The sequence below is a fragment of the Leptodactylus fuscus genome, chromosome 9, assembly GCF_031893055.1.
Source record: "Leptodactylus fuscus isolate aLepFus1 chromosome 9, aLepFus1.hap2, whole genome shotgun sequence".
Classification (NCBI taxonomy): Eukaryota; Metazoa; Chordata; class Amphibia; order Anura; family Leptodactylidae; genus Leptodactylus; species Leptodactylus fuscus.
This window is the reverse complement of record NC_134273.1, coordinates 5,380,082-5,407,451: the sequence shown is the minus strand read 5'-3', so window position 1 is coordinate 5,407,451 and position 27,370 is coordinate 5,380,082. Positions and strand designations below refer to the sequence as shown.

The following is a 27,370-nucleotide window of genomic DNA, read 5'->3' as shown; positions in this document are numbered from 1 at the left end:
ATAGATCCACTACATATCCACTATAGATCCACTAGATAGCCACTATAGATCGACTAGATAGCCACTACATATCCACTATAGATCCACTAGATAGCCACTACATATCCACTATAGATCCACTAGATAGCCACTACATATCCACTATAGATCCACTAGATAGCCACTACATATCCACTATAGATCCACTAGATAGCCACTACATATCCACTATAGATCCACTAGATAGCCACTATAGATCCACTAGATAGCCACTATATATCCACTGTAGATCCACTAGATAGCCACTATAGATCCACTAGATAGCCACTATATATCCACTATAGATCCACTAGATAGCCACTATAGATCGACTAGATAGCCACTATGGATCCTTTAGATATCCACTAGATATCCACTATAGATCCACTAGATAGCCACTGTAGATCCACTATATATCCACTACATATCCAATATATTTCCCTTACATATCCACTATAGATCCACTATACTGTAGATCCACCACATATCCACTATATTTCCCTTACATATCCACTATAGATCCACTCTTAATCCTTGGATTCTGGTATTTCCTTCAGCCCATCGCCCCCAGTGTATATACCTCAGCCCTATTGCCCCCAGTGTATATACCTCAGCCCTATTGCCCCCAGTGTATATACCTCAGCCCCATCGCCCCCGTGTATATACCTCAGCCCCTCGCCCTGCAGTCACCTTTACAATCATTAGTGACACAATGGCCAGTCCTCTGGAGTTAATTGAATACTAAAGTGATCCTGTAATGGGTCACAGAGCAGAGGTATGTCAGCCCCACATCACAGCACCATGCCAAGTGCCATAAGGTACATCAGCAAAGATAAGATGGAACAGTGTAATGTACAATGCCAAGTGTCAGATGGAGGGTGTAATGTACAATATATAGTGTCAGATGGAGGGGTGTAATGTACAATGCCAAGTGTCAGATGGAGGGGTGTAATGTACAATATATAGTGTCAGATAGAGGGGTGTAATGTACAATGTATAGTGTCAGATGAAGGGGTGTAATGTACAATATATAGTGTCAGATGGAGGGGTGTAATGTACAATGTATAGTGTCAGATGGAGGGTGTAATGTACAATGTATAGTGTCAGATGGAGAGGTGTAATGTACAATATATAGTGTCAGATGGAGGGTGTAATGTACAATGTATATAGTGTCAGATGGAGGGTGTAATGTACAATATATATAGTGTCAGATGGAGGGTGTAATGTACAATATATATAGTGTCAGATGGAGGGTGTAATGTACAATGTATAGTGTCAGATGGAGGGTGTAATGTACAATATATATATAGTGTCAGATGAAGGGGTGTAATGTACAATATATAGTGTTAGATGGAGGGTGTAATGTATAATGTATAGTGTCAGATGGAGGGGTGTAATGTACAATATATAGTGTCAGATGGAGGGGTGTAATGTACAATGTATAGTGTCAGATGGAGGGGTGTAATGTACAATATATAGTGTCAGATGGAGGGGTGTAATGTACAATATATAGTGTCAGATGGAGGGGTGTAATGTACAATATATATAGTGTCAGATGGAGGGGTGTAATGTACAATATATAGTGTCAGATGGAGGGGTGTAATGTACAATGTATAGTGTCAGATGGAGGGGTGTAATGTACAATATATAGCGTCAGATGGAGAGGTGTAATGTACAATGCCAAGTGTCAGATGGAGAGGTGTAATGTACAATGTATAGTGTCAGATGGAGGGGTGTAATGTACAATATATAGTGTCAGATGGAGAGGTGTAATGGACAATGTATAGTGTCAGATGGAGGGGTGTAATGTACAATATATAGTGTCAGATGGAGGGGTGTAATGTACAATATATAGTGTCAGATGGAGGGGTGTAATGTACAATGTATAGTGTCAGATGGAGAGGTGTAATGTACAATGTATAGTGTCAGATGGAGAGGTGTAATGTACAATGCCAAGTGTCAGATGGAGGGGTGTAATGTACAATGCCAAGTGTCAGATGGAGGGGTGTAATGTACAATGTATAGTGTCAGATGGAGGGGTGTAATGTACAATATATAGTGTCAGATGGAGGGGTGTAATGTACAATATATAGAGTCAGATGGAGGGGTGTAATGTACAATGTATAGTGTCAGATGGAGGGGTGTAATGTACAATATAGAGTGTCAGATGGAGGGGTGTAATGTACAATATATAGCGTCAGATGGAGAGGTGTAATGTACAATGCCAAGTGTCAGATGGAGGGGTGTAATGTACAATGCCAAGTGTCAGATGGAGGGGTGTAATGTACAATGTATAGTGTCAGATGGAGGGGTGTAATGTACAATATATAGTGTCAGATGGAGGGGTGTAATGTACAATATATAGAGTCAGATGGAGGGGTGTAATGTACAATGTATAGTGTCAGATGGAGGGGTGTAATGTACAATATAGAGTGTCAGATGGAGGGGTGTAATGTACAATATATAGAGTCAGATGGAGGGGTGTAATGTACAATGTATAGTGTCAGATGGAGGGGTGCAATGTACAATGTATAGTGTCAGATGGAGGGGTGAAATGTACAATATATAGTGTCAGATGGAGGGGTGTAATGTACAATGTATAGTGTCAGATGGAGGGGTGTAATGTACAATATATAGTGTCAGATGGAGGGGTGTAATGTACAATATATAGTGTCAGATGGAGAGGTGTAATGTACAATGTATAGTGTCAGATGGAGGGGTGTAATGTACAATGTATAGCGTCAGATGGAGGGTGTAATGTACAATGTATAGTGTCAGATGGAGGGGTGTAATGTACAATATATAGTGTCAGATGGAGGGGTGTAATGTACAATGTATAGTGTCAGATGGAGGGGTGTAATGTACAATGTATAGTGTCAGATGGAGGGGTGTAATGTACAATGTATAGTGTCAGATGGAGGGATGTAATGTACAATGTATAGTGTCAGATGGAGGGGTGTAATGTACAATATATAGTGTCAGATGGAGGGGTGTAATGTACAATGTATAGTGTCAGATGGAGGGTGCAATGTACAATGCCAAGTGTGAGATGGAGGGGTGTAATGTACAATACATAGTGTCAGATGGAGGGGTGTAATGTACAATGCCAAGTGTCAGATGGAGGGGAGTAATGTACAATATATAGTGTCAGATGGAGGGTTGTAATGTACAATGTATAGTGTCAGATGGAGGGGTGTAATGTACAATATATAGTGTCAGATGGAGGGGTGTAATGTACAATGTATAGTGTCAGATGGAGGGGTGTAATGTACAATGTATAGTGTCAGATGGAGGGATGTAATGTACAATGTATAGTGTCAGATGGAGGGGTGTAATGTACAATATATAGTGTCAGATGGAGGGGTGTAATGTACAATGTATAGTGTCAGATGGAGGGGTGTAATGTACAATGTATAGTGTCAGATGGAGGGGTGTAATGTACAATGCCAAGTGTCAGATGGAGGGGTGTAATGTACAATATATAGTGTCAGATGGAGGGGTGTAATGTACAATGCCAAGTGTCAGATGGAGGGGTGTAATGTACAATGCCAAGTGTCAGATGGAGGGGTGTAATGTACAATGCCAAGCGTCAGATGGAGGGTGTAATGTACAATATATAGTGTCAGATGGAGGGGTGTAATGTACAATGCCAAGTGTCAGATGGAGGGGTGTAATGTACAATGCCAAGTGTAATATGGAGGGGTGTAATGTACAATATATAGTGTCAGATGGAGGGTGTAATGTACAATATATAGTGTCAGATGGAGGGGTGTAATATACAATGCCAAGTGTCAGATGGAGGGCAGTAATGTACAATGTATAGGGTCTGATGGAGGGGTGTAATGTACAATGTATAGTGTCAGATGGAGGGGTGTAATATACAATGCCAAGTGTCAGATGGAGGGGTGTAATGTACAATATATAGTGTCAGATGGAGGGGTGTAATGTACAATATATAGAGTCAGATGGAGGGTGTAATGTACAATATATAGTGTCAGATGGAGGGGTGTAATATACAATGCCAAGTGTCAGATGGAGGGGTGTAATGTACAATATATAGTGTCAGATGGAGGGGTGTAATGTACAATGTATAGGGTCAGATGGAGGGGTGTAATGTACAATGTATAGTGTCAGATGGAGGGGTGTAATGTACAATGCCAAGTGTCAGATGGAGGGGTGTAATGTACAATATATAGTGTCAGATGGAGGGGTGTAATGTACAATATATAGTGTCAGATGGAGGGGTGTAATGTACAATGTATAGTGTCAGATGGAGAGGTGTAATGTACAATATATAGTGTCAGATGGAGGGGTGTAATGTACAATGTATAGTGTCAGATGGAGGGGTGTAATGTACAATGTATAGTGTCAGATGGAGGGGTGTAATGTACAATGTATAGTGTCAGATGGAGGGGTGTAATGTACAATATATAGTGTCAGATGGAGGGTGTAATGTACAATATATAGTGTCAGATGGAGGGGTGTAATGTACAATGTATAGTGTCAGATGGAGGGGTGTAATGTACAATATATAGTGTCAGATGGAGGGGTGTAATGTACAATGTATAGTGTCAGATGGAGGGTGCAATGTACAATGCCAAGTGTGAGATGGAGGGGTGTAATGTACAATACATAGTGTCAGATGGAGGGGTGTAATGTACAATGCCAAGTGTCAGATGGAGGGGTGTAATGTACAATGCCAAGTGTCAGATGGAGGGGTGTAATGTACAATGTATAGTGTCAGATGGAGGGGTGTAATGTACAATGGATAGTGTCAGATGGAGGGGTGTAATGTACAATATATAGTGTCAGATGGAGGGGTGTAATGTACAATGCCAAGTGTGAGATAGAGGGGTGTAATGTACAATGCCAAGTGTCAGATGGAGGGGTGTAATGTACAATGTATAGTGTCAGATGGAGGGTGTAATGTACAATATATAGTGTCAGATGGAGGGGTGTAATGTACAATATATAGTGTCAGATGGAGGGGTGTAATGTACAATGTATAGTGTCAGATGGAGGGGTGTAATGTACAATGTATAGTGTCAGATGGAGGGGTGTAATGTACAATGTATAGTGTCAGATGGAGGGGTGTAATGTACAATGCCAAGTGTCAGATGGAGGGGTGTAATGTACAATATATAGTGTCAGATGGAAGGGTGTAATGTACAATGCCAAGTGTCAGATGGAGGGGTGTAATGTACAATGCCAAGTGTCAGATGGAGGGGTGTAATGTACAATGCCAAGCGTCAGATGGAGGGTGTAATGTACAATATATAGTGTCAGATGGAGGGGTGTAATGTACAATGCCAAGTGTAAGATGGAGGGGTGTAATGTACAATGCCAAGTGTCAGATGGAGGGGTGTAATGTACAATGCCAAGCGTCAGATGGAGGGTGTAATGTACAATATATAGTGTCAGATGGAGGGGTGTAATGTACAATGCCAAGTGTCAGATGGAGGGGTGTAATGTACAATGCCAAGTGTAATATGGAGGGGTGTAATGTACAATATATAGTGTCAGATGGAGGGTGTAATGTACAATATATAGTGTCAGATGGAGGGGTGTAATATACAATGCCAAGTGTCAGATGGAGGGCAGTAATGTACAATGTATAGGGTCTGATGGAGGGGTGTAATGTACAATGTATAGTGTCAGATGGAGGGGTGTAATATACAATGCCAAGTGTCAGATGGAGGGGTGTAATGTACAATATATAGTGTCAGATGGAGGGGTGTAATGTACAATATATAGAGTCAGATGGAGGGTGTAATGTACAATATATAGTGTCAGATGGAGGGGTGTAATATACAATGCCAAGTGTCAGATGGAGGGGTGTAATGTACAATATATAGTGTCAGATGGAGGGGTGTAATGTACAATGTATAGGGTCAGATGGAGGGGTGTAATGTACAATGTATAGTGTCAGATGGAGGGGTGTAATGTACAATGCCAAGTGTCAGATGGAGGGGTGTAATGTACAATATATAGTGTCAGATGGAGGGGTGTAATGTACAATATATAGTGTCAGATGGAGGGGTGTAATGTACAATGTATAGTGTCAGATGGAGAGGTGTAATGTACAATATATAGTGTCAGATGGAGGGGTGTAATGTACAATGTATAGTGTCAGATGGAGGGGTGTAATGTACAATGTATAGTGTCAGATGGAGGGGTGTAATGTACAATGTATAGTGTCAGATGGAGGGGTGTAATGTACAATATATAGTGTCAGATGGAGGGTGTAATGTACAATATATAGTGTCAGATGGAGGGGTGTAATGTACAATGTATAGTGTCAGATGGAGGGGTGTAATGTACAATATATAGTGTCAGATGGAGGGGTGTAATGTACAATGTATAGTGTCAGATGGAGGGTGCAATGTACAATGCCAAGTGTGAGATGGAGGGGTGTAATGTACAATACATAGTGTCAGATGGAGGGGTGTAATGTACAATGCCAAGTGTCAGATGGAGGGGTGTAATGTACAATGCCAAGTGTCAGATGGAGGGGTGTAATGTACAATGTATAGTGTCAGATGGAGGGGTGTAATGTACAATATATAGTGTCAGATGGAGGGGTGTAATGTACAATGCCAAGTGTGAGATAGAGGGGTGTAATGTACAATGCCAAGTGTCAGATGGAGGGGTGTAATGTACAATGTATAGTGTCAGATGGAGGGTGTAATGTACAATATATAGTGTCAGATGGAGGGGTGTAATGTACAATGCCAAGTGTCAGATGGAGGGGTGTAATGTACAATGCCAAGTGTCAGATGGAGGGGTGTAATGTACAATATACAGTGTCAGATGGAGGGGTGTAATGTACAATGCCAAGTGTAAGATGGAGGGGTGTAATGTACAATGCCAAGTGTCAGATGGAGGGTGTAATGTACAATATATAGTGTCAGATGGAGGGGTGTAATGTACAATGCCAAGTGTCAGATGGAGGGGTGTAATGTACAATGCCAAGTGTAATATGGAGGGGTGTAATGTACAATATATAGTGTCAGATGGAGGGTGTAATGTACAATATATAGTGTCAGATGGAGGGGTGTAATATACAATGCCAAGTGTCAGATGGAGGGCAGTAATGTACAATGTATAGGGTCAGATGGAGGGGTGTAATGTACAATATATAGTGTCAGATGGAGGGGTGTAATGTACAATGTATAGGGTCAGATGGAGGGTGTAATGTACAATATATAGTGTCAGATGGAGGGGTGTAATGTACAATATATAGTGTCAGATGGAGGGTGTAATGTACAATATATAGTGTCAGATGGAGGGGTGTAATGTACAATGCCAAGTGTCAGATGGAGGGGTGTAATGTACAATGCCAAGTGTGAGATGGAGGGGTTTAATGTACAATGTATAGTGTCAGATGGAGGGTGTAATGTACAATGCCAAGTGTCAGATGGAGGGGTGTAATGTACAATATATAGTGTCAGATGGAGGGGTGTAATGTGCAATGCCAAGTGTCAGATGGAGGGGTGTAATGTACAATGCCAAGTGTCAGATGGAGGGGTGTAATGTACAATGTATAGTGTCAGATGGAGAGGTGTAATGTACAATATATAGTGTCAGATGGAGGAGTGTAATGTACAATGCCAAGTGTCAGATGGAGGGGTGTAATGTACAATGCCAAGTGTCAGATGGAGGGGTGTAATGTACAATATATAGTGTCAGATGGAGGAGTGTAATGTACAATGCCAAGTGTCAGATGGAGAGGTGTAATGTACAATATATAGTGTCAGATGGAGGAGTGTAATGTGCAATGCCAAGTGTCAGATGGAGGGGTGTAATGTACAATGCCAAGTGTCAGATGGAGGGGTGTAATGTACAATATATAGTGTCAGATGGAGGAGTGTAATGTACAATGCCAAGTGTCAGATGGAGAGGTGTAATGTACAATGTATAGTGTCAGATGGAGGGGTGTAATGTATAATGCCATGTGTGAGATGGAGGGGTGTAATGTACAATGCCATGTGTGAGATAGAGGGTGTAATGTACAATGTCAAGTGTCAGATGGAGGGGTGTAATGTACAATGTCAAGTGTCAGATGGAGGGGTGTAATGTACAATGTATAGTGTCAGATGGAGGGGTGTAATGTACAATGTATAGTGTCAGATGGAGGGGTGTAATGTACAATGCCAAGTGTCAGATGGAGAGGTGTAATGTACAATGCCAAGTGTCAGATGGAGCGGTGTAATGTACAATGTATAGTGTGAGATGGAGGGGTGTAATATACAATGTATAGTGTCAGATGGAGGGGTGTAATGTACAATGTATAGTGTCAGATGGAGGGGTGTAATGTACAATGCCAAGTGTCAGATGGAGGGGTGTAATGTACAATGTATAGTGTCAGATGGAGGGGTGTAATGTACAATATATAGTGTCAGATGGAGGGGTGTAATGTACAATGTATAGTGTCAGATGGAGGGGTGTAATGTACAATGGATAGTGTCAGATGGAGGGGTGTAATGTACAATGTATAGTGTCAGATGGAGGGGTGTAATGTACAATGGATAGTGTCAGATGGAGGGGTGTAATGTACAATGGATAGTGTCAGATGGAGAGGTGTAATGTACAATGCCAAGTGTCAGATGGAGCGGTGTAATGTACAATGTATAGTGTCAGATGGAGGGGTGTAATGTACAATGGATAGTGTCAGATGGAGGGGTGTAATGTACAATGTATAGTGTCAGATGGAGGGGTGTAATATACAATATATAGTGTCAGATGGAGGGGTGTAATGTACAATATATAGTGTCAGATGGAGGGGTGTAATATACAATCCCAAGTGTGAGATTGAGGGGTGTAATGTACAATGCGGAATGTCAGATGGAGGGATGTAATGTACAATGTCAAGTGTCAGATGGATAAGTGTAATGTACAATGCCAAGTGTCAGATGGAGGGGTGTAATGTACAATGTCAAGTGTCAGATGGAGAGGTGTAATGTACAATGCCAAGTGTCAGATGGAGGGGTGTAATGTACAATATATAGTGTCAGATGGAGGGGTGTAATGTACAATGTATAGTGTCAGATGGAGGGTGTAATGTACAATATATAGTGTCAGATGGAGGGGTGTAATTTACAATATATAGTGTCAGATGGAGGGGTGTAATGTACAATGTATAGTGTCAGATGGAGGGATGTAATGTACAATGTATAGTGTCAGATGGAGGGGTGTAATGTACAATATATAGTGTCAGATGGAGGGGTGTAATGTACAATGTATAGTGTCAGATGGAGGGTGTAATGTACAATATATAGTGTCAGATGGAGGGGTGTAATGTACAATATATAGTGTCAGATGGAGGGGTGTAATTTACAATATATAGTGTCATATGGAGGGGTGTAATGTACAATGTATAGTGTCAGATGGAGGGGTGTAATGTACAATATATAGTGTCAGATGGAGGGTGTAATGTACAATGTATAGTGTCAGATGGAGGGATGTAATGTACAATGTATAGTGTCAGATGGAGGGGTGTAATGTACAATGTATAGTGTCAGATGGAGTGGTGTATTGTACAATGTATAGTGTCAGGTGGAGGGGTGTAATATACAATATATAGTGTCAGATGGAGGGTGTAATGTACAATATATAGTGTCAGATGGAGGGGTGTATTGTACAATGTATAGTGTCAGATGGAGGGGTGTAATGTACAATGTATAGTGTTAGATGGAGGGTGTAATGTACAATGTATAGTGTCAGGTGGAGGGCAGTAATATACAATATATAGTGTCAGATGGAGGGTGTAATGTACAATATATAGTGTCAGATGGAGGGATGTAATGTACAATGTATAGTGTCAGATGGAGGGGTGTAATGTACAATGTATAGTGTCAGATGGAGGGGTGTAATGTACAATGTATAGTGTCAGATGGAGGGGTGTAATGTACAATATATAGTGTCAGATGAAGGGGTGTAATGTACAATGTATAGTGTTAGATGGAGGGTGTAATGTACAATGGATAGTGTCAGATGGAGAGGTGTAATGTACAATATATAGAGTCAGATGGAGGGGTGTAATGTACAATATATAGTGTCAGATGGAGGGGTGTAATGTACAATATACTGTATAGTGTCAGATGGAGGGGTGTAATGTACAATGTATAGTGTCAGATGGAGGGGTGTAATGTACAATATATAGTGTCAGATGGAGGGGTGTAATGTACAATATATAGTGTCAGATGGAGAGGTGTAATGTACAATGTATAGTGTTAGATGGAGGGTGTAATGTACAATGGATAGTGTCAGATGGAGGGGTGTAATGTACAATGTATAGTGTCAGATGGAGGGGTGTAATGTACAATATATAGTGTCAGATGGAGGGGTGTAATGTACAATATATAGTGTCAGATGGAGGGGTGTAATGTACAATGCCCTCACTGCACTGTAAAGCAGTGGAGATGTTCTCTGTGCAGTGACCAATAGCACTTCTCTGTGTGGTGGTCACATGGACCAGTCTGGGTTTCATAAATGCTAGGAAAAGTAATAAAACTAATAAAATAGAAAAATAAAGTTTAAAAGTTTAAAAAATATTTTTAAAAAGTTCAATTCACCCCCTTTCCCTGGAGTATATATAAAAGTAAAATATTACTGTGACACACATAGACGTTGGTATCAGTTTTTCACTGTTTTGCTAAAAATGAATAAAAAGTGATCAAAGCGATAGACATCCCCCTTAATGATATAACTAAAGAGTACACCTGACCCTGATCCCCGTGCGTGGAAATAAAAAAAAAAATACAGGTGTCACAATATGGTGACTTTTAAAAAAAAATTTTTTGCAAAGTTTCACATTTTTGTTAAAATGTAAATAAAAGCATAGACATTTTGTATTCCCGGAATTGTACCAAAATATAGAACACGGGTGGAGGGTCATTTTGGCTGCATAGTGAACGCCGTGAGAATGAAGCCCGGAAGAAAGTTCCACAAATGCAGTTTTTCTCCAGTTTCACCCCATTCTGGATTTTTTCCTACTTCTCATTACATTGTACAGAATAATAAATGGAAGGATCATGAAGAAGAATTTGTCCTGGAAACATTAAGACGTCTCTGAGGGCAGAAATATATAAAATGTATCAAAAACTATTTCATGAATAACTTTGGAATCATTTCCTGGTGATGTTTCCTTTTGATACATTTCCTTAGTGTTTATGCACATCATATATCACCGTGGTCTAGGGGTACAAGAGCGCCATCTACAAATTCTGCTTCAAATTCAGGGTCAAAATCTTTGTCTGTTTTTGTCTAGCAGAATCCGCGTCAAATTCCTCCGTGTGACTTTCTCTTAAAGGGGATGTCTCATTCTAGCAATGGCCCCCCATCTTCATATCATTCACCCAGTCAGCTGTGTCGGATCCACTTTATGAAATGCACCAATGGATAATGTTGCTTTATGGTCTGTCCCTTTCTGTGATGTATAATTTGCACATCATTTATGGCTGTATATAATAACTTTGTAACCATTCCCTTAATCCGGCATCGACATCATCAATCACTGTTTTCTTCCAGGACAGCGCCACCCCTGGGCATAGGTTGTGACTGGTATTACCGCTCTGTACAATCCACTTCAGGAGAGTGACATTGCAGTACCAGACACAACCTATGGACAGGTGTGGCGCTCTTTCTGTCGCCATGTTTTTATAATGTCAGACTATTGGTATTCCCAGGATCCGGATTATGGGACATGTGCTGTAGCTGTCATGTATATACTATATACTGTTTGGTTCCAGTAGAGATGCCGTATGATCCTTGTAACCAGATCTTCTCCCTGTTGCTTTGTCTTGTAGACCCCAGCGACTCCAGGTGATGCCTTTATGAAATATCCCACCCAGCTCCACCCAGCCATTGCTCCTATGTTCGGACCCCTTTCTTACAATCCCGTTGCTCTGCCATCAGGTGACAAAAGGCCCTTGTCTATTTTGGAAGCTCACAGTGATATGGAATAGTGGGGAGATTTCATCTTTGTCATTTTTAGTCATTTTCGCCAACATATTCAGTAGTGCTGTGCAGATTGTCATCACTCACCGTCCCCACCGGGGCCCACAATAGAAAGAAGACAATGGAGACTTCCTGCAGCTCCTCGGACCTTGTAGACCCCAGTGGAGAAGGTCCTTGGGGCAGCAGAAGACACTGAGCAAATTCTAGGACAAAGCGCAGCGCTAGAGGAGACTCATCACTATGGCAAACGTCATTATATCTATCAGATACAATCTGCTCACTACAGCAAGTAGTTGTCAGGTCTCAGTAAAGCGAGAAAGTAGTTGTCAGGTCTGTAGGTTCATGGTACATCTTATAGGAGAGACTCATAGATGTCATCCATCTTATCATGTCCAGATAGTCAGTGCCTGTCAGATATAGACCTCTTAGATATCCTGACATGTCTGTTTTAGTGGTTGCTTGTATTCCTTATATTTTCTGAGAAATCTGTTCCTTTGTTATTCCTCCTGGAAATTCCTGACTCGTCTCCAGTAAGTTCCATGTTATTAAAATTAAGAACAGAAGATCAACCATAACTTTATATGGACTGAAACCAGCCACGATGTCCTTATTGTGGTCAGGTTATCTTCTCATACATGTAGTGTCCTCCTGATAACCAGCCATGATGTCCTTATTGTGGTCAGGTTATCTTCTCATACATGTAGTGTCCTCCTGATAACCAGCCATGATGTCCTTATTGTGGTCGGGTTATCTTCTCATACATGTAGTGTCCTCCTGATAACCAGCCATGATGTCCTTATTGTGGTCAGGTTATCTTCTCATACATGTAGTGACTTCCTGATAACCAGCCATGATGTCCTTATTGTGGTCAGGTTATCTTCTCATACATGTAGTGTCCTCCTGATAACCAGCCATGATGCCCTTATTGTGGTCAGGTTATCTTCTCATACATGTAGGGTCCCCTCCTGATAACCAGCCATGATGTCCTTATTGTGGTCGGGTTATCTTCTCATACATGTAGTGTCCTCCTGATAACCAGCCATGATGTCCTTATTGTGGTCAGGTTATCTTCTCATACATGTAGTGTCCTCCTGATAACCAGCCATGATGTCCTTATTGTGGTCGGATTATCTTCTCATACATGTAGTGTCCCCTCCTGATAACCAGCCATGATGTCCTTATTGTGGTCAGGTTATCTTCTCATACATGTAGTGACCTCTCCTGATAACCAGCCATGATGTCCTTATTGTGGTCAGGTTATCTTCTCATACATGTAGTGTCCTCTCCTGATAACCAGCCATGATGTCCTTATTGTGGTCAGGCTATCTTCTCATACATGTAGTGTCCTCCTGATAACCAGCCATGATGTCCTTATTGTGGTCAGGTTATCTTCTCATACATGTAGTGTCCTCCTGATAACCAGCCACGATGTCCTTATTGTGGTCAGGTTATCTTCTCATACATGTAGTGTCCTCCTGATAACCAGCCACGATGTCCTTATTGTGGTCAGGTTATCTTCTCATACATGTAGTGTCCCCTTCTGATAACCAGCCATGATGTCCTTATTGTGGTCAGGCTATCTTCTCATACATGTAGTGTCCTCTCCTGATAACCAGCCATGATGTCCTTATTGTGGTCAGGTTATCTTCTCATACATGTAGTGACCTCTCCTGATAACCAGCCATGATGTCCTTATTGTGGTCAGGTTATCTTCTCATACATGTAGTGTCCTCTCCTGATAACCAGCCATGATGTCCTTATTGTGGTCAGGCTATCTTCTCATACATGTAGTGTCCTCCTGATAACCAGCCATGATGTCCTTATTGTGGTCAGGTTATCTTCTCATACATGTAGTGTCCTCCTGATAACCAGCCACGATGTCCTTATTGTGGTCAGGTTATCTTCTCATACATGTAGTGTCCTCCTGATAACCAGCCACGATGTCCTTATTGTGGTCAGGTTATCTTCTCATACATGTAGTGTCCTCCTGATAACCAGCCATGATGTCCTTATTGTGGTCGGATTATCTTCTCATACATGTAGTGTCCTCCTGATAACCAGCCATGATGTCCTTATTGTGGTCAGGTTATCTTCTCATACATGTAGTGTCCTCCTGATAACCAGCCATGATGTCCTTATTGTGGTCGGGTTATCTTCTCATACATGTAGTGTCCTCCTGATAACCAGCCATGATGTCCTTATTGTGGTCAGGTTATCTTCTCATACATGTAGTGTCTTCCTGATAACCAGCCATGATGTCCTTATTGTGGTCGGGTTATCTTCTCATACATGTAGTGTCCTCCTGATAACCAGCCATGATGTCCTTATTGTGGTCAGGTTATCTTCTCATACATGTAGTGTCCTCCTGATAACCAGCCACGATGTCCTTATTGTGGTCAGGTTATCTTCTCATACATGTAGTGTCCTCCTGATAACCAGCCATGATGTCCTTATTGTGGTCAGGTTATCTTCTCATACATGTAGTGTCCCCTCCTGATAACCAGCCATGATGTCCTTATTGTGGTCGGGTTATCTTCTCATACATGTAGTGTCCTCCTGATAACCAGCCACGATGTCCTTATTGTGGTCAGGTTATCTTCTCATACATGTAGTGTTCCCTCCTGATAACCAGCCATGATGTCCTTATTGTGGTCGGATTATTTTCTCATACATTTAGTGTCCTCTCCTGATAACCAGCCATGATGTCCTTATTGTGGTCAGGTTATCTTCTCATACATGTAGTGTCCTCCTGATAACCAGCCATGATGTCCTTATTGTGGTCGGGTTATCTTCTCATACATGTAGTGTCCCCTCCTGATAACCAGCCATGATGCCCTTATTGTGGTCGGGTTATCTTCTCATACATGTAGTGTCCCCTCCTGATAACCAGCCATGATGCCCTTATTGTGGTCGGGTTATCTTCTCATACATGTAGTGTCCTCCTGATAACCAGCCACGATGTCCTTATTGTGGTCAGGTTATCTTCTCATACATGTAGTGTCCTCCTGATAACCAGCCATGATGTCCTTATTGTGGTCGGGTTATCTTCTCATACATGTAGTGTCCCCTCCTGATAACCAGCCATGATGTCCTTATTGTGGTCAGGTTATCTTCTCATACATGTAGTGTCCTCCTGATAACCAGCCATGATGTCCTTATTGTGGTCGGGTTATCTTCTCATACATGTAGTGTCCTCCTGATAACCAGCCATGATGTCCTTATTGTGGTCAGGTTATCTTCTCATACATGTAGTGTCCTCCTGATAACCAGCCATGATGTCCTTATTGTGGTCAATGATATTGGGGTTCTGGGTGTTACTTAGGTGCTTCCCCCTGGAGCTCTACTGATGACATCACATGGATCATTGCTCCGCTATACAAGGTGATAGATTCAGGGTTAGGGTTCAGGGAATGACACATTTAGGGGCGAGTTTCCATAATTCAGAGGACCTTGTCTTACTGTTTGTTCTCCAATGTATCCTCTGATGTTATCTGGAATACTCCCAGTGTGAATTAGAGCTGACTTGCAGCAAGTCAAGGAGAGCTGACACACAGGAGTAAATCATCCCGGGGGGGGGGGGGGGGGCTCAGACAAATTACCAGTAAAGAGGAAAATCTATGAATAACCTTTCAGGAGACGCTTCAGTATCGACCCTGCACCGGCGGCCAATGAAATAATCGGATTTGTATAAACCGATAGACTGGATAATGTTATAACCTGATCCGGGTCCTAGTCAGAGAGAGTGATACTATGGGGAGGGGGAGCGGGTGCAACAAGGAATCATGGGGCCCAAAAGCATAACGTGAAGCTCCTGGGGCTCCAATACAAGATCTGTACCAGACACCCAAATGTAATGTGTAGTCTATGGTGCAGCATATTGGGAAGAGACACCTAATGCTAAGGCTCCTGGGCCCAGGTGCGCCTGCACCATCTGCACTCCCCTAAGTTATGGGAGCCTCTGGTGGGAGTCGTATCTTAGAATATGACCCAGATATCAGATCAGAGAGGACGACACAAACACCGGGAACATACAGACATGAATTCACTACTTGCTTTGGTTCCAAAAACTGCAACTTTTCTGCAGTGTGTGGCTTTAGTCTTATCATCATCCTGCTAAAACTTTACCCAACAATGTTTCTCTTGCACAGCCGGAGCCGCCATTGCTGTAGGTGTATGTGAGGGCGGGGACGAGGTGACATGCCAGGACTCTGTGCACACTGACCTCCACATCTCACATGTAGATAATACGGCTCAGGTGTAATATTGTGACATTATTTCCCAGCTAAGTGCTGCTGGTAACTATCCCCTGTCTATGCGATGGACAGGCCTCGTACCAGCGGCTGCAGCAGCCCCAGAAATCCTCCATGTCCAATCATCAGCACATGAAACAATTAGACGCGGTCATTCAGTATAAAGCATGGCGGTGTTTACTTAATTCTAAGCAATGCAGCAGGTCGACCAGAAGTTTATTCATAATTGAAGACTATCTGCTCATCGCTCTGCGGCCCGGAAAAGCAGAAGAGATTGTGAGGAACTCATGGCAGAGGATAGAGCCACAGCGCCACCGCGTGGCCAAGATTATAATTCCTTCCATGTCTATAACCTTCTCCATCTGCTAGACCAGGAAAGATCTGCAGGATTTACACACTGTAGCATGCCAGGCATCCGCCCTCTGCATATATATATATATATATATATATATATATATATATGTGCATGCCAGGGAGATTAATGCAGTGAAGACTACACGATGCTCAATGTAATAATACAGCAGAATGTGTACAGATGAGATCTTTCACCTTTGCTGACATACAACATGTCAGTAACGTATGACAATACTCATCAGCAGAACCTTGCAGATGTTGTTCCTGGCAGGATTCGAACCCAGGAATCCTGCGCTTTCCCCATCATCTTGTCTTATTCTGCATTTTGAAGCTAAACGTCTTTCCATAGTTACATATCATGTATTGGAGGTCTCTGTGCGGCGCCGCTGGGTCCGCCATGATTATTCATGATATTCCAATGAAGTCATTATCATAATCCGAGGTCATTACAATGTGAAATCTGAGAAAGATCCGGGCTCCAGACCTTAGTATACAGGACGCGTAGGGGGTTGTCAGGGTTATCATAGGAGGTTGTCAGAAGTCACGGTTATCCTGCACTGAGGTCTTGCACCACGTGGTCAGGCAGGGAGGCCACAGATTAGGCAAAGGATTTACCTGCTGGATAGATGTTGGGCCAACAATGAATTTGCTGACAGCTTTTCCTTTTTTGACTGCCCACTGATGTGTATGCTTGGTTTGGAATAGCATGTATAGGTTCTGAATAGAGGGGAGGGGGGCGGTTAATTCAGACCTCTCTGTCCCCTCCATATCCATCTGCGCCCTCTAAACATCTCTGTTGTCTCTGAACCTTTCTGTCCCCTCTGGACTCCTCTAGAACCCCCTGCTCCTTCCAGACCCCTCTGTCCTCCTCCAGTCCCCTTTGTCCCCTCTAGACCCCTCTGTCCTCCTCCAGACCCCTCTGTCCCCCTCCAGACCCCTCTGTCCCCCTGCAGACCCCTCTGTCCTCCTCCAGACCCCTCTGTCCCCCTCCAGACCCCTCTGTCCCCCTGCAGACCCCTCTGTCCTCCTCCAGACCCCTCTGTCCTCCTCCAGACCCCTCTGTCCCCCTCCAGACCCCTCTGTCCCCCTCCAGACCCCTCTGTCCTCCTCCAGACTCCTCTGTCCCTCCCAACCTCCTACAGACCCCTCTGTCCTCCTCCAGACCCCCCTGTCCCCCTGCAGAACCCTCTGTCCTCCTTCAGTCCCCTCTGTCCCTCTCCAGACCCCTCTGTCCTCCTCCAGACCCCTCTGTCCTCCTCAAGACCCCTCTGTCCTCCTCCAGATCCCTCTGTCCCCCTCCAGACCCCTCTGTCCTCCTCCAGACCCCTCTGTCCCCCTGCAGACCCCTCTGTCCTCCTCCAGACTCCTCTATCCCCCTCCAGACTCCTCTGTCCCTCCCAACCTCCTACAGAGTCCTTGTATAAGATGTAACTACTATAAGTCCCAGCATTCCCTTCCATCTCATGTCATACATTCTCCTAGTCTCAAAGGTTTATTGTAATTCACCATTTCCAGAAGGACCTTTAAATCTTACAAGAAGATTCTCCCAATCCCAGAATCCGCGTCCCCCTGAGAATGGGACCAGAACAATGGCCATTCTGCTGACATCTGATTCCGGGAGCCCCCCGTCCCCCTCCCCTGAGCTGCAAGGTTGTTATATATGCATAGCTTCCATGACCAGCACATTAAAACAAGATGGATGATAACACCAAGGTGTCAGCTTTAAATTAACCCTTAACACTCTGCAAAGACTCCCTACAAATGAATCCCTTCACCTCTTTAGTGGTGCGGGCGCTCGGCCTCCTGGGAAGGTTTGGAGTCAAGATTTACAAGACATGATTAATTCACACCTCGCTGATAAAGAGAAGACGGGCGTTAATTTAAAGGACGGGGTGCGGCGCGGTGACCCTGAAAATCAGTCTGTGGAAAATTGAAATTTGACAGGTTCTGTGTTTGTCCTTAATGACTTAGGATGAGGCCGGAATATGTAAATGGAGAGGGGGAGGAGGGTACCTATGGATGACCCCTGTACATATATGTGGATCACCCCCTGTGCTGAAATCAGGGCATTCATGTAACCGTGTAACATAGAGACACATCCAGTGGGGAATCCTCAGACGTGGACTGTACCCCCTAAATATACACAGGCCCCCTATAGAAATACAGCCTCGCAATAACACCCCTATAGAAATACAGACCCTTGAACAAACGTCCTAAAAATACAGACCCCTGTGGAGACACCCTAAATAAATATGAAGCTTCAAACAGACCCCCTAAATATATACAGACCCCAGACCAGACCCCCTAAATATATACAGACCCCAGACCAGACCTCTAAATATACACAGACCCCTTACCAGACCTCCTAAATATATACAGACCCCTGACCAGACCTTTAAATGTACACAGACTCCAGACCAGACCCCCTAAATATATACAGACCCCAGACCAGACCCCATAAATATATGCAGACCCCAGACCAGACCTCTAAATATATATAGACCCAGACCAGACCTCTAAATGTACACAGACTCCAAACCAGACCCCCTAAATATATACAGACCCCAGACCAGACCCCTAAATATATACAGACCCCTAAATATATACAGACCCCTGACCAGACCCCTAAATATATACAGACCCCTAAATATATACAGACCCCAGACCAGACCCCTAAATATATACAGACCCCTAAATATATACAGACCCCTGACCAGACCCCTAAATATATACAGACCCCTAAATATATACAGACCCCAGACCAGACCCCTAAATATATACAGACCCCAGACCAGACCCCTAAATATATACAGACCCCTAAATATATACAGACCCCTGACCAGACCCCTAAATATATACAGACCCCTGACCAGACCCCTAAATATATATAAACCCCAGACCACTAAATAAATACAGACCCCTGACCAGACCCCTAAATATACACAGACCCCTTACCAGACCTCCTAAATATATATAGACCCCTTACCAGACCCCTAAATATATACAGACCCCTGACCAGAATGCATACCCTCTACAAACCTCCTATATATATACAGACCCCTAATGAGACCCCCTAAATAAATATACCCTAGACCAAACCTCCTACATATAAACCCAGACCCCCTAAACTCAGACCCCAGACTAAACGTCTTAAAGTATTGCACACTGTAACCCTTCACATACATGTAGTCATATCTGGCCTCAGGACCTGCACACGTATGATCAGGTGACTTCATTGATGCGGCTCACTTTATGGCACGGTTCTGCTCTTTGGTCACTACTTACAACTTTGTCCCAGTTTTTGCTGCAAAACCCAGAACTTATTGACGTAACATAACGTGCAGCAAATCCAATTTGGCCTCCTGTAAATTTGGCGCCCAAGTCCATACTCTAATATGTTATTGTATACATCAGTCGCTCTTTGAAGCTTCCCTGTATTACCTCTATGTGCATAATATAAAGAAGTCTATAGAGAGGAGGACGACGCACCGCAGTGACTAACACATCATCAGTGTTCCTGCACCCTTGTGCACTGGGGTGTGAAGACTTTTGCAATATCCTATAGCAGTCGTGTTATTAGCTGGGGCTCAGCAGCTGCCTGTGCACAATTGGAGGGTCCTCGCCCTATTGAGCTGCATGTGGCTAAGGACCTGGAGCGAACACTTTAGTTACACACCATATCTTTAGAGGGGTCACAGATTCAACAAATCCAGACCCCATAGAATTAATCTTCAGGAAAGTTCCACAAAGATCTTTAGATGTATTATGGACAGACTGTGATATCCTATTTGGCCTGCGGGGGCACTGTCCATAAAGTCCTTGGTTTTCCTGGCCATGATGTTTTTTAGTTGATGTGATATTTCCTCTGCTGTAAAGCTTCAATGTCTCATTGTGTTTTTTTATGATTTTTTAGGCTACGTTGCGATGGGAGCGGTCCAGCCTTCATTCTGGGGACAACAACCAATGATGCAACCACAGATGGTTCTTGGTGGCCAGTCTCCAGTTGCTCAGGTCATGCAGGGAAGCCAAACGATAGCATGGGCTCAACCGGGCCTCTACCCTCCTACTCAGCAACAGCCATGGCCAACCCTTCCTGGCCAGTTTCCACCTACTGCCTTCATGCCAACACAAACTGTATTGCCTTTCCAAGCAGCCATGTTTCAAGGTACTACTGCCCCGGTAGCCGCTGTTCCACCAACCAGTGACTCATTGCGATCCAGTCCTCTACAGCCCGGCCAGAAAGTAACGAAAGAGATGTTTAAGGATTTTCAGATGGTAAACCCCCCTCCGGTGCCATCACGGCAGCCAGATCAGCCGTCCCTCTCTTGTACCTCAGAGGCCTTCTCAAGCTACTTCGACAAAGTTGGGTTGGCTCAGGATACAGACGACTGTGACGACTTTGATATTTCACAATTAAACTTGACGCCTATGACTTCCACTTCACCGTCTACTAATTCCCGTAAGTACCAAATTTGGGAGGCGGCATATGGGTATCGGTAGTCTTCTGCCATCTACTGAACCTAGACTATGTGTTGTTGGCCATTGGACGTGTATGGGAGGTGTCCTGCTGACAGATGGGGGGGGGGATGGTAAATCAGCCATGTTCCATCAGGAGAGTTGTCTAGCGATGGCTTATTCCCATCACCCCATGAAGAACACATGTACCCTTGACTGAGCCCAATATAGGCATGTATGGGGGAGGATATGAGACATTGGCAGAACGGCACTTGTCCAAAAGCCAGCCCAACTTTATATTCATGGTGACAACCAATGTCCAAACGTAACAGTCGCCAAATTGGTTGTCACTCTGCCACATTTTGGACAGCTCAAGGGCTTACATGGCATGGATTGTTTTCCCTTTAGAGGAAATGCTCCTTAAAGGAACAGTCCACAAAAATTCTTCAAGGAATTTTCCATTTTTATCTATGTAAGGTTCTTTGACCCGCTGTCCCAGTCACAGGCTCCAGTACTTCCCATGTGGCTGCTACAGGGTCACTGGTGTCAGAGGTTATGGTTGTCAGATCCTTCATCACTGCAGAGGTCCCGCCCGGTGCTGCAGCAATTTTGTTGCAAATATGTTGCAGATTTAACTAAACGTCAATGTAACTAAATGAACAGATATTTGCTACAGTTTTGACATTTGCACCTCCGGTGCTCTCATCCACTTTGCTGATACTATAAAACCCTCCAGATTCTGCAAATTCAGATGGAAAATCCCGGGTCACGTCTGAGCACTCCCCTATAATAACCTGCACGGAGACGTTTCTGACCTGGAATCCAGATCTGGAAGGAAATGAACTATTAAGGCAATTTTTGTAAAACTTTTTGTGATTCTTCATGCCGCTGAATGTTGTGCGTTCCAGCGATATTTTTTTTCCCTACAGTCAGCATTTTATTCCTACTCGAACGCGTTGTCAGTAAATGACAAATCTCTTCATTTACCATCTTATGAATCCATCGGCGGCGCGCCGTTTCTCTCCGCGCCCGTGGCTTGACTTGAAGTGTCCTTTTTCATTAGACAGAACATTAATGACGACGGTATTTGCCTTGATATAAAAATTCATCACTGACGCCCAGATAGGATCCCGCCGCTCTCGCATAGGTAGACGGCGCCAAATAAAAGACCACGTTCCGGCGCCTTCTCCTGAGCCAAATACGGCTCCGTGATGAATGCATTGGTTTCTGTATGAAAAATGCATCTCAACAGGTTTAGACAGCAAACAGGCTGCAGAGGAAAATTATTAGTTTCGAACCACTGACTCCAAAAAGAATTTGATGGAGTCTGTTTAACGTCTGGCAGGCAAATCTGTAATATAAAATGAAATATGGCTTTCATAAGAGACCATGTTCTTTATCTATCCTCTAACAAATGATTCTTTTATCTCCACCTAAGCATGTCCTCCAGAGCTGCGCTCCTTCTCAATGTCATTTTAATACTCTCTGTAAAAAAAAATTGTGACCTTTTTTTTTAAAATAAAACAAAAACTTGATGTTTACAGGAGAAGTTGTAATGTATCCTAATTGTATCCAATGTCATGTCTGCTCCAGCCCCGACTCCAGCCCCAAGGCAGAGCTCCCCATCAAAGTCTTCGGCGTCTCACACAAGCGATCCCAACGCAGACGACATCTTTGAAGAAGGCTTTGAAAGTCCCAGTAAAACTGTAGAAGATACTGTAAGTTGTTCTTACATATCCAAATCCCAATCCCTCACCCCCTAGACAATAGAAAACTGCAGACAAAACACGTTCCCGGGGAGATGAAGGCGGAGGGGTCCCAAAGTAGGTTCTCATGTTTGATGCCTGAAATGCGTTAGTGATTGGTTTGATCTTGTCCTGGAAGGAACTGTCCGATGTCTTATGTCATTAGAAATATGGAACATTCTCCTAAGCATCTGAGAGAAGAGATAATTCTAGAATATAAGACCCTGAGTGTCCCTAAAGCTGTTGTACGCTATGGAGGACGACCACTCTGCAGTCAGGTGTAACTTGCCAAAAGATCTCAACCATATTCGATTTTCGTATTCTGATTTCATAACCCCATGTGATGAGATATACTGTCACTTTGTGGCTACATAGGCCCAGATTTCCCATTATAGACACTGGGGTAAACAGGGCACATCTGTGGGCAGTTTGGGCTAAAATGCTTGTACATGTCAGACATTTGGGTGTAGATTCTCATAAGGAAAAATAAGGAATGTGACTTGCATAATGCACTAAAAATTTGCCCAAATATTCTAAAAAAATTGTGGCCAAGTAAGTCAAGTAACTCACGAATGAATATGCTGTGACCGTCCCGTTCCCTACACATTTGCACAATGTGGTGTGTGGGGCGCAGAACGGGGGTGGTGAAGAGAGCTTTGCCCCAAATGTGCACCACAATATCCTCCATGTACAGCAGAAAATTGTAACAATGTAAAGAATGTAGCAAACCTTATCTAGATACAATAACATGAGGCCCAATAATGAAATGTCTCCAAACCTCACGATCTACCGCACCGGCTCTCCAGCTGTTGCAAAACTACAACTTCCCGGACGCCATGACGGCTACATACCGGTTACTGCAGTCTAAGAACACCTGGAGAGCTGAGGCCGGAGATATTGGGGTAGGCCATGATATTGGGGTAGGACATGATATTGGGGTAGGCCATGAGCTTTGTGCAGACTGTATAACATCCCGCCCTGTTTGATGCTTCTAACGCTTTGTCTTCTTTCTGTACTAAACTGATCTTGGCTTCCTCCTCTTCTCGTAGCCTGATGCTTCTCAGGCGTCAGCCTCGGCTGATGTAGGCGAGCCCAGTGGTGACTCTATAAGCCCACAGGTCGGGAGCTAGAGAGCACAGACTGGGGTAGGTATCTGTCCTTCCTCCTATTCCTGACGTTGTGCTTGTTTTGCTACTTTATATCCATTTCATCCCTTCCTTGCTTGGTGTTCTATGGCATGGTGTCTGTGTCTTGTTTAATATCCCATCTCATGACATCCACAGGATCTGCTATATATGACAGTATACGTATACCATAGGTGTCTGGTGGTATAAAGGTGGGGGGGGGGGGCACTAAAGGAACATGGAGGGTAATTGCAACCCTGGTGTCCCGGCGGTCGGTAGTAACCTCAGTGGTGTCCGGTGAGCTCATATGGATATCCCTGGTGTCTAATCCACTATTAATATTCCTCAGCTAATGAATTTATTTCCAGATGATTCCAGTGTTTATTCCTTACATCAATATTAATAATCCCATCCCTGGTGTTTTTCGGGTTAATAGGCTCCATCCCTGGTGGACATTGGATCAATACAAATCTCCCTGGTGTTTAGTGGATTGTTAGTGAGAATAATTCCTGTGTAGGATAATAATTAGGGGCTTGTTAATGATGATGTCCTTGGTTTCTGGCTCATTAATAAAATCTTTAATGTCTGGCGGGTTAATGATGATGTCGCTGGTTATTGCTGTGTGTGATCCCTGCTGTCTAGTGGATCACTAAGAATATATTATGGAGGGAGTTATAGATTATAACCCTGGTGTCTGGTAGGGGAATACATGTCGCTGGGATCTGGTGGATCAGGGCTTGGTACCTATAACTGTCGGTGTCTTGTATGTACATATTTGTCTCCAGTGTCTAGTAGAGTCTAGATTCCTGATGTCTAGAAGATCACTTGTTATTGAGGCGTCTCATACCATGTCTTCATGCCGTCTGCTCTTGGAGTCTAATATGTAGCTATACATGTCCCTGGTATCCAGTGGGTTAATATTTAGAACTTTGGAGTCTACTATGTAGCCATATATGTCCCTGGTATCCAGTGGGTTAATAATTAGAACTTAATATGTAGCTATATATGTCCCCGGTATCTAGTGGGTTAATAATTAGAACTTTGGAGAATACTATGTAGCTATACATGTCCCTGGTATCTGGTGGGTTAGATCTTTGGCGTCTACTATGTAGCTATATACTGTATGTCCCTGGTATCCAGTGGGTTAATAATTAGAACTTAATATGTAGCTATATATGTCCCCGGTATCTAGTGGGTTAATAATTAGAACTTTGGAGAATACTATGTAGCTATACATGTCCCCGGTATCTAGTGGGTTAGATCTTTGGCGTCTACTATGTAGCTATATACTGTATGTCCCTGGTATCCAGTGGGTTAATAATTAGAACTTTGGCGTCTACTATGTAGCTATACATGTCCCTGGTATCTAGTGGGTTAATAATTAGATCTTTGGAGACTACTATGTAGCTATACATGTCCCTGGTATCTAGTGGGTTAATAATTAGAACTTTGGCGTCTACTATGTAGCTATACATGTCCCTGGTATCTAGTGGGTTAATAATTACATCTTTGGAGACTACTATGTAGCTATACATGTCCCTGGTGTCTAGTGGATCCTTTTTTTTGTCATGGCTGATAATTGGAGCCACGTTAATATTTTTCCGTGTCCACAGGTCAGATCAGAAGATCCCGTCTATGCTCAGATTAGAAGACCTATGAAATAGAGTTACGCTTGTAGCGCTCCAAGACTTGACCGACCCTCCGGCCGGCTACGGCACCACAATGGCAGCATTCTTTCAATTGACCATAACAATGGGTTTTACCGGCGTCCTGAAAGAAGAAAAAACCCCGGTGAACGGAGCACAAGGGTGAACGGAAAACACCCCGGCTCTGACATCATTCACCTGAAAGCTTTGCAAGGAACGTTGATTCTGGACTCCACCATGAAGCTGAATTTTTCTTTTTAATTTCGAAGGATGGTGTTTAGTATTTTACTACAATTTCCACAATTTATTTCCTTTAGGTTTTCTTTTTTTGGTTTGTTTTTTTTTTTACAAATCAATCGTAATGTAGCAAAAAGTTACGGACGGCGAGACTGAAGTTTACACAGTTTATTCTTTGTCAATGTTTTATTAGAAACTTTTTGAAAATCTCAAGACGTCCTGGTTGGAAGGAAGACGATAGAAAAGTAACTTTTTTTTTTTCGTTTTTTTTTTTTTTTTTGGAGGGGCAAGGGTTGGGGGAGGGGGAGGAGGTCACACTTTGCGAACACTGGATACTATAAGAGAAGTAATATTGTTTTTATAATACGGCCTTTTGGACTGACGAGAGGACATTCGAGGCCAACGCCGTTCTAGAGCAGATCTGGAGTCTGGGACAATGGAAGGACCCGATTGTTCTACTTAACAAAGGAACTTTCTAATGAAGGAGTTGGGAGGTATTTTTCCTCCGCACTTAACCTTGCTGCTGTTCGGCTATGCAGACAAGATTCTTCTACACGTGCCATTTTTGAAAAACAAAAAAGAAAAAAAAAAAAAACTTATTCCTTTGCCCAACAACTCTGGAATAATTCCAAATCTGGATTTGGATATTAAAAAAAAAAAAAAAAAAAATCAGACTTCGTTCTGGAACTTTGGAGGCATGAATTTTGTTATAAAAAAAAAAAAAGAAAAAAGAAAAAATTCTGTGATTAAACGGCTCATCTCTGTCTCTTTTGTACATTAGGAGAAAAAAAATGATTTTTATTTTATAATCGTGACATGAAAATTCTTGAAAATGAGGAAAGGCTTTAAATAATTCATTGAACAAATGGCAGGTTTTGTAAATAGAAGAATTTTCGTTTGTTTTTGTTATGATTTTTTTTATTATTTGACTCTAACACGTTGGCTGTTACATTGTAGCAGGGAAAAAAAACACAAAGTGTCATAAACAGGGTTCAGATCACAGAGTTCTTTTGCTGAGTAATTATCCTGTCGAAATCTAATAAACTGAATGGGGATTCTTGTACGACCATCTCTGTTTACTGGCGAGATTCGTGAAAGTGAAAGCCCCGGATGCCTAAAATAATTCCAACAAAATTCTACCAGTCTGCGATCCTTCATATATTGGACCAACGCCCCCGTTCCTACGGAGTAACGCGCCGCTGATTCTGAGAACCTTCCGCCATGTTTGTTAGAGGAATGTGTTTGACGGTTTTGTAAATTTTTACATTTTTTTAAAATAATTGATAATTTATAGAGATGAGCGAACACCATTTGATCGAATATCAGGCCGTTCGAGATGATCGTTTTTAATCGAATACCACAAGGCAAACTCACAAAAAATTTGCATCCCCTCCCACCTTCCCTGGCACATTTTTTGCACCAATAACTGCGCAGGGGAGGTGGGACGGGAACTGCGACAACGGAGGCATAAAAAAAAATCAGAAAAAGGAATTGGCGGCAGGTAACCTCCAATTTAGACGAATGGTGGATTTAACTTTCGATTAATATGAGACTGTGACCTATGTGACTGTGAGACAGGGACA

At 42.9% G+C, this 27,370-nt stretch overlaps 1 protein-coding gene across 7 annotated transcripts in view; it reads left to right on the top strand.

Moving 5' to 3' along the window:
• The window catches only part of DAB1 (DAB adaptor protein 1), a 499,349-nt gene extending 473,334 nt beyond the window's left edge, over nt 1-26,015 (top strand). For 3 of the 7 annotated variants that reach the window (XM_075286463.1, XM_075286461.1, XM_075286458.1), the window contains 5 exons: nt 11,826-11,934; nt 20,494-21,039; nt 22,629-22,753; nt 23,830-23,925; nt 25,518-26,015. In XM_075286463.1, the coding sequence (XP_075142564.1) occupies nt 11,826-11,934; nt 20,494-21,039; nt 22,629-22,753; nt 23,830-23,910 (861 nt within the window). In that variant the 3' untranslated portion in view covers nt 23,911-23,925; nt 25,518-26,015. Of the gene's footprint in view, nt 1-11,825; nt 11,935-20,493; nt 21,040-22,628; nt 22,754-23,829; nt 23,930-25,517 lie in introns of all 7 variants that reach the window. The other 4 variants (XM_075286464.1, XM_075286462.1, XM_075286459.1 and 1 more) reach the window with 3 other exon arrangements.
• The last annotated feature ends 1,355 nt before the right edge of the window (nt 26,016-27,370 follow it).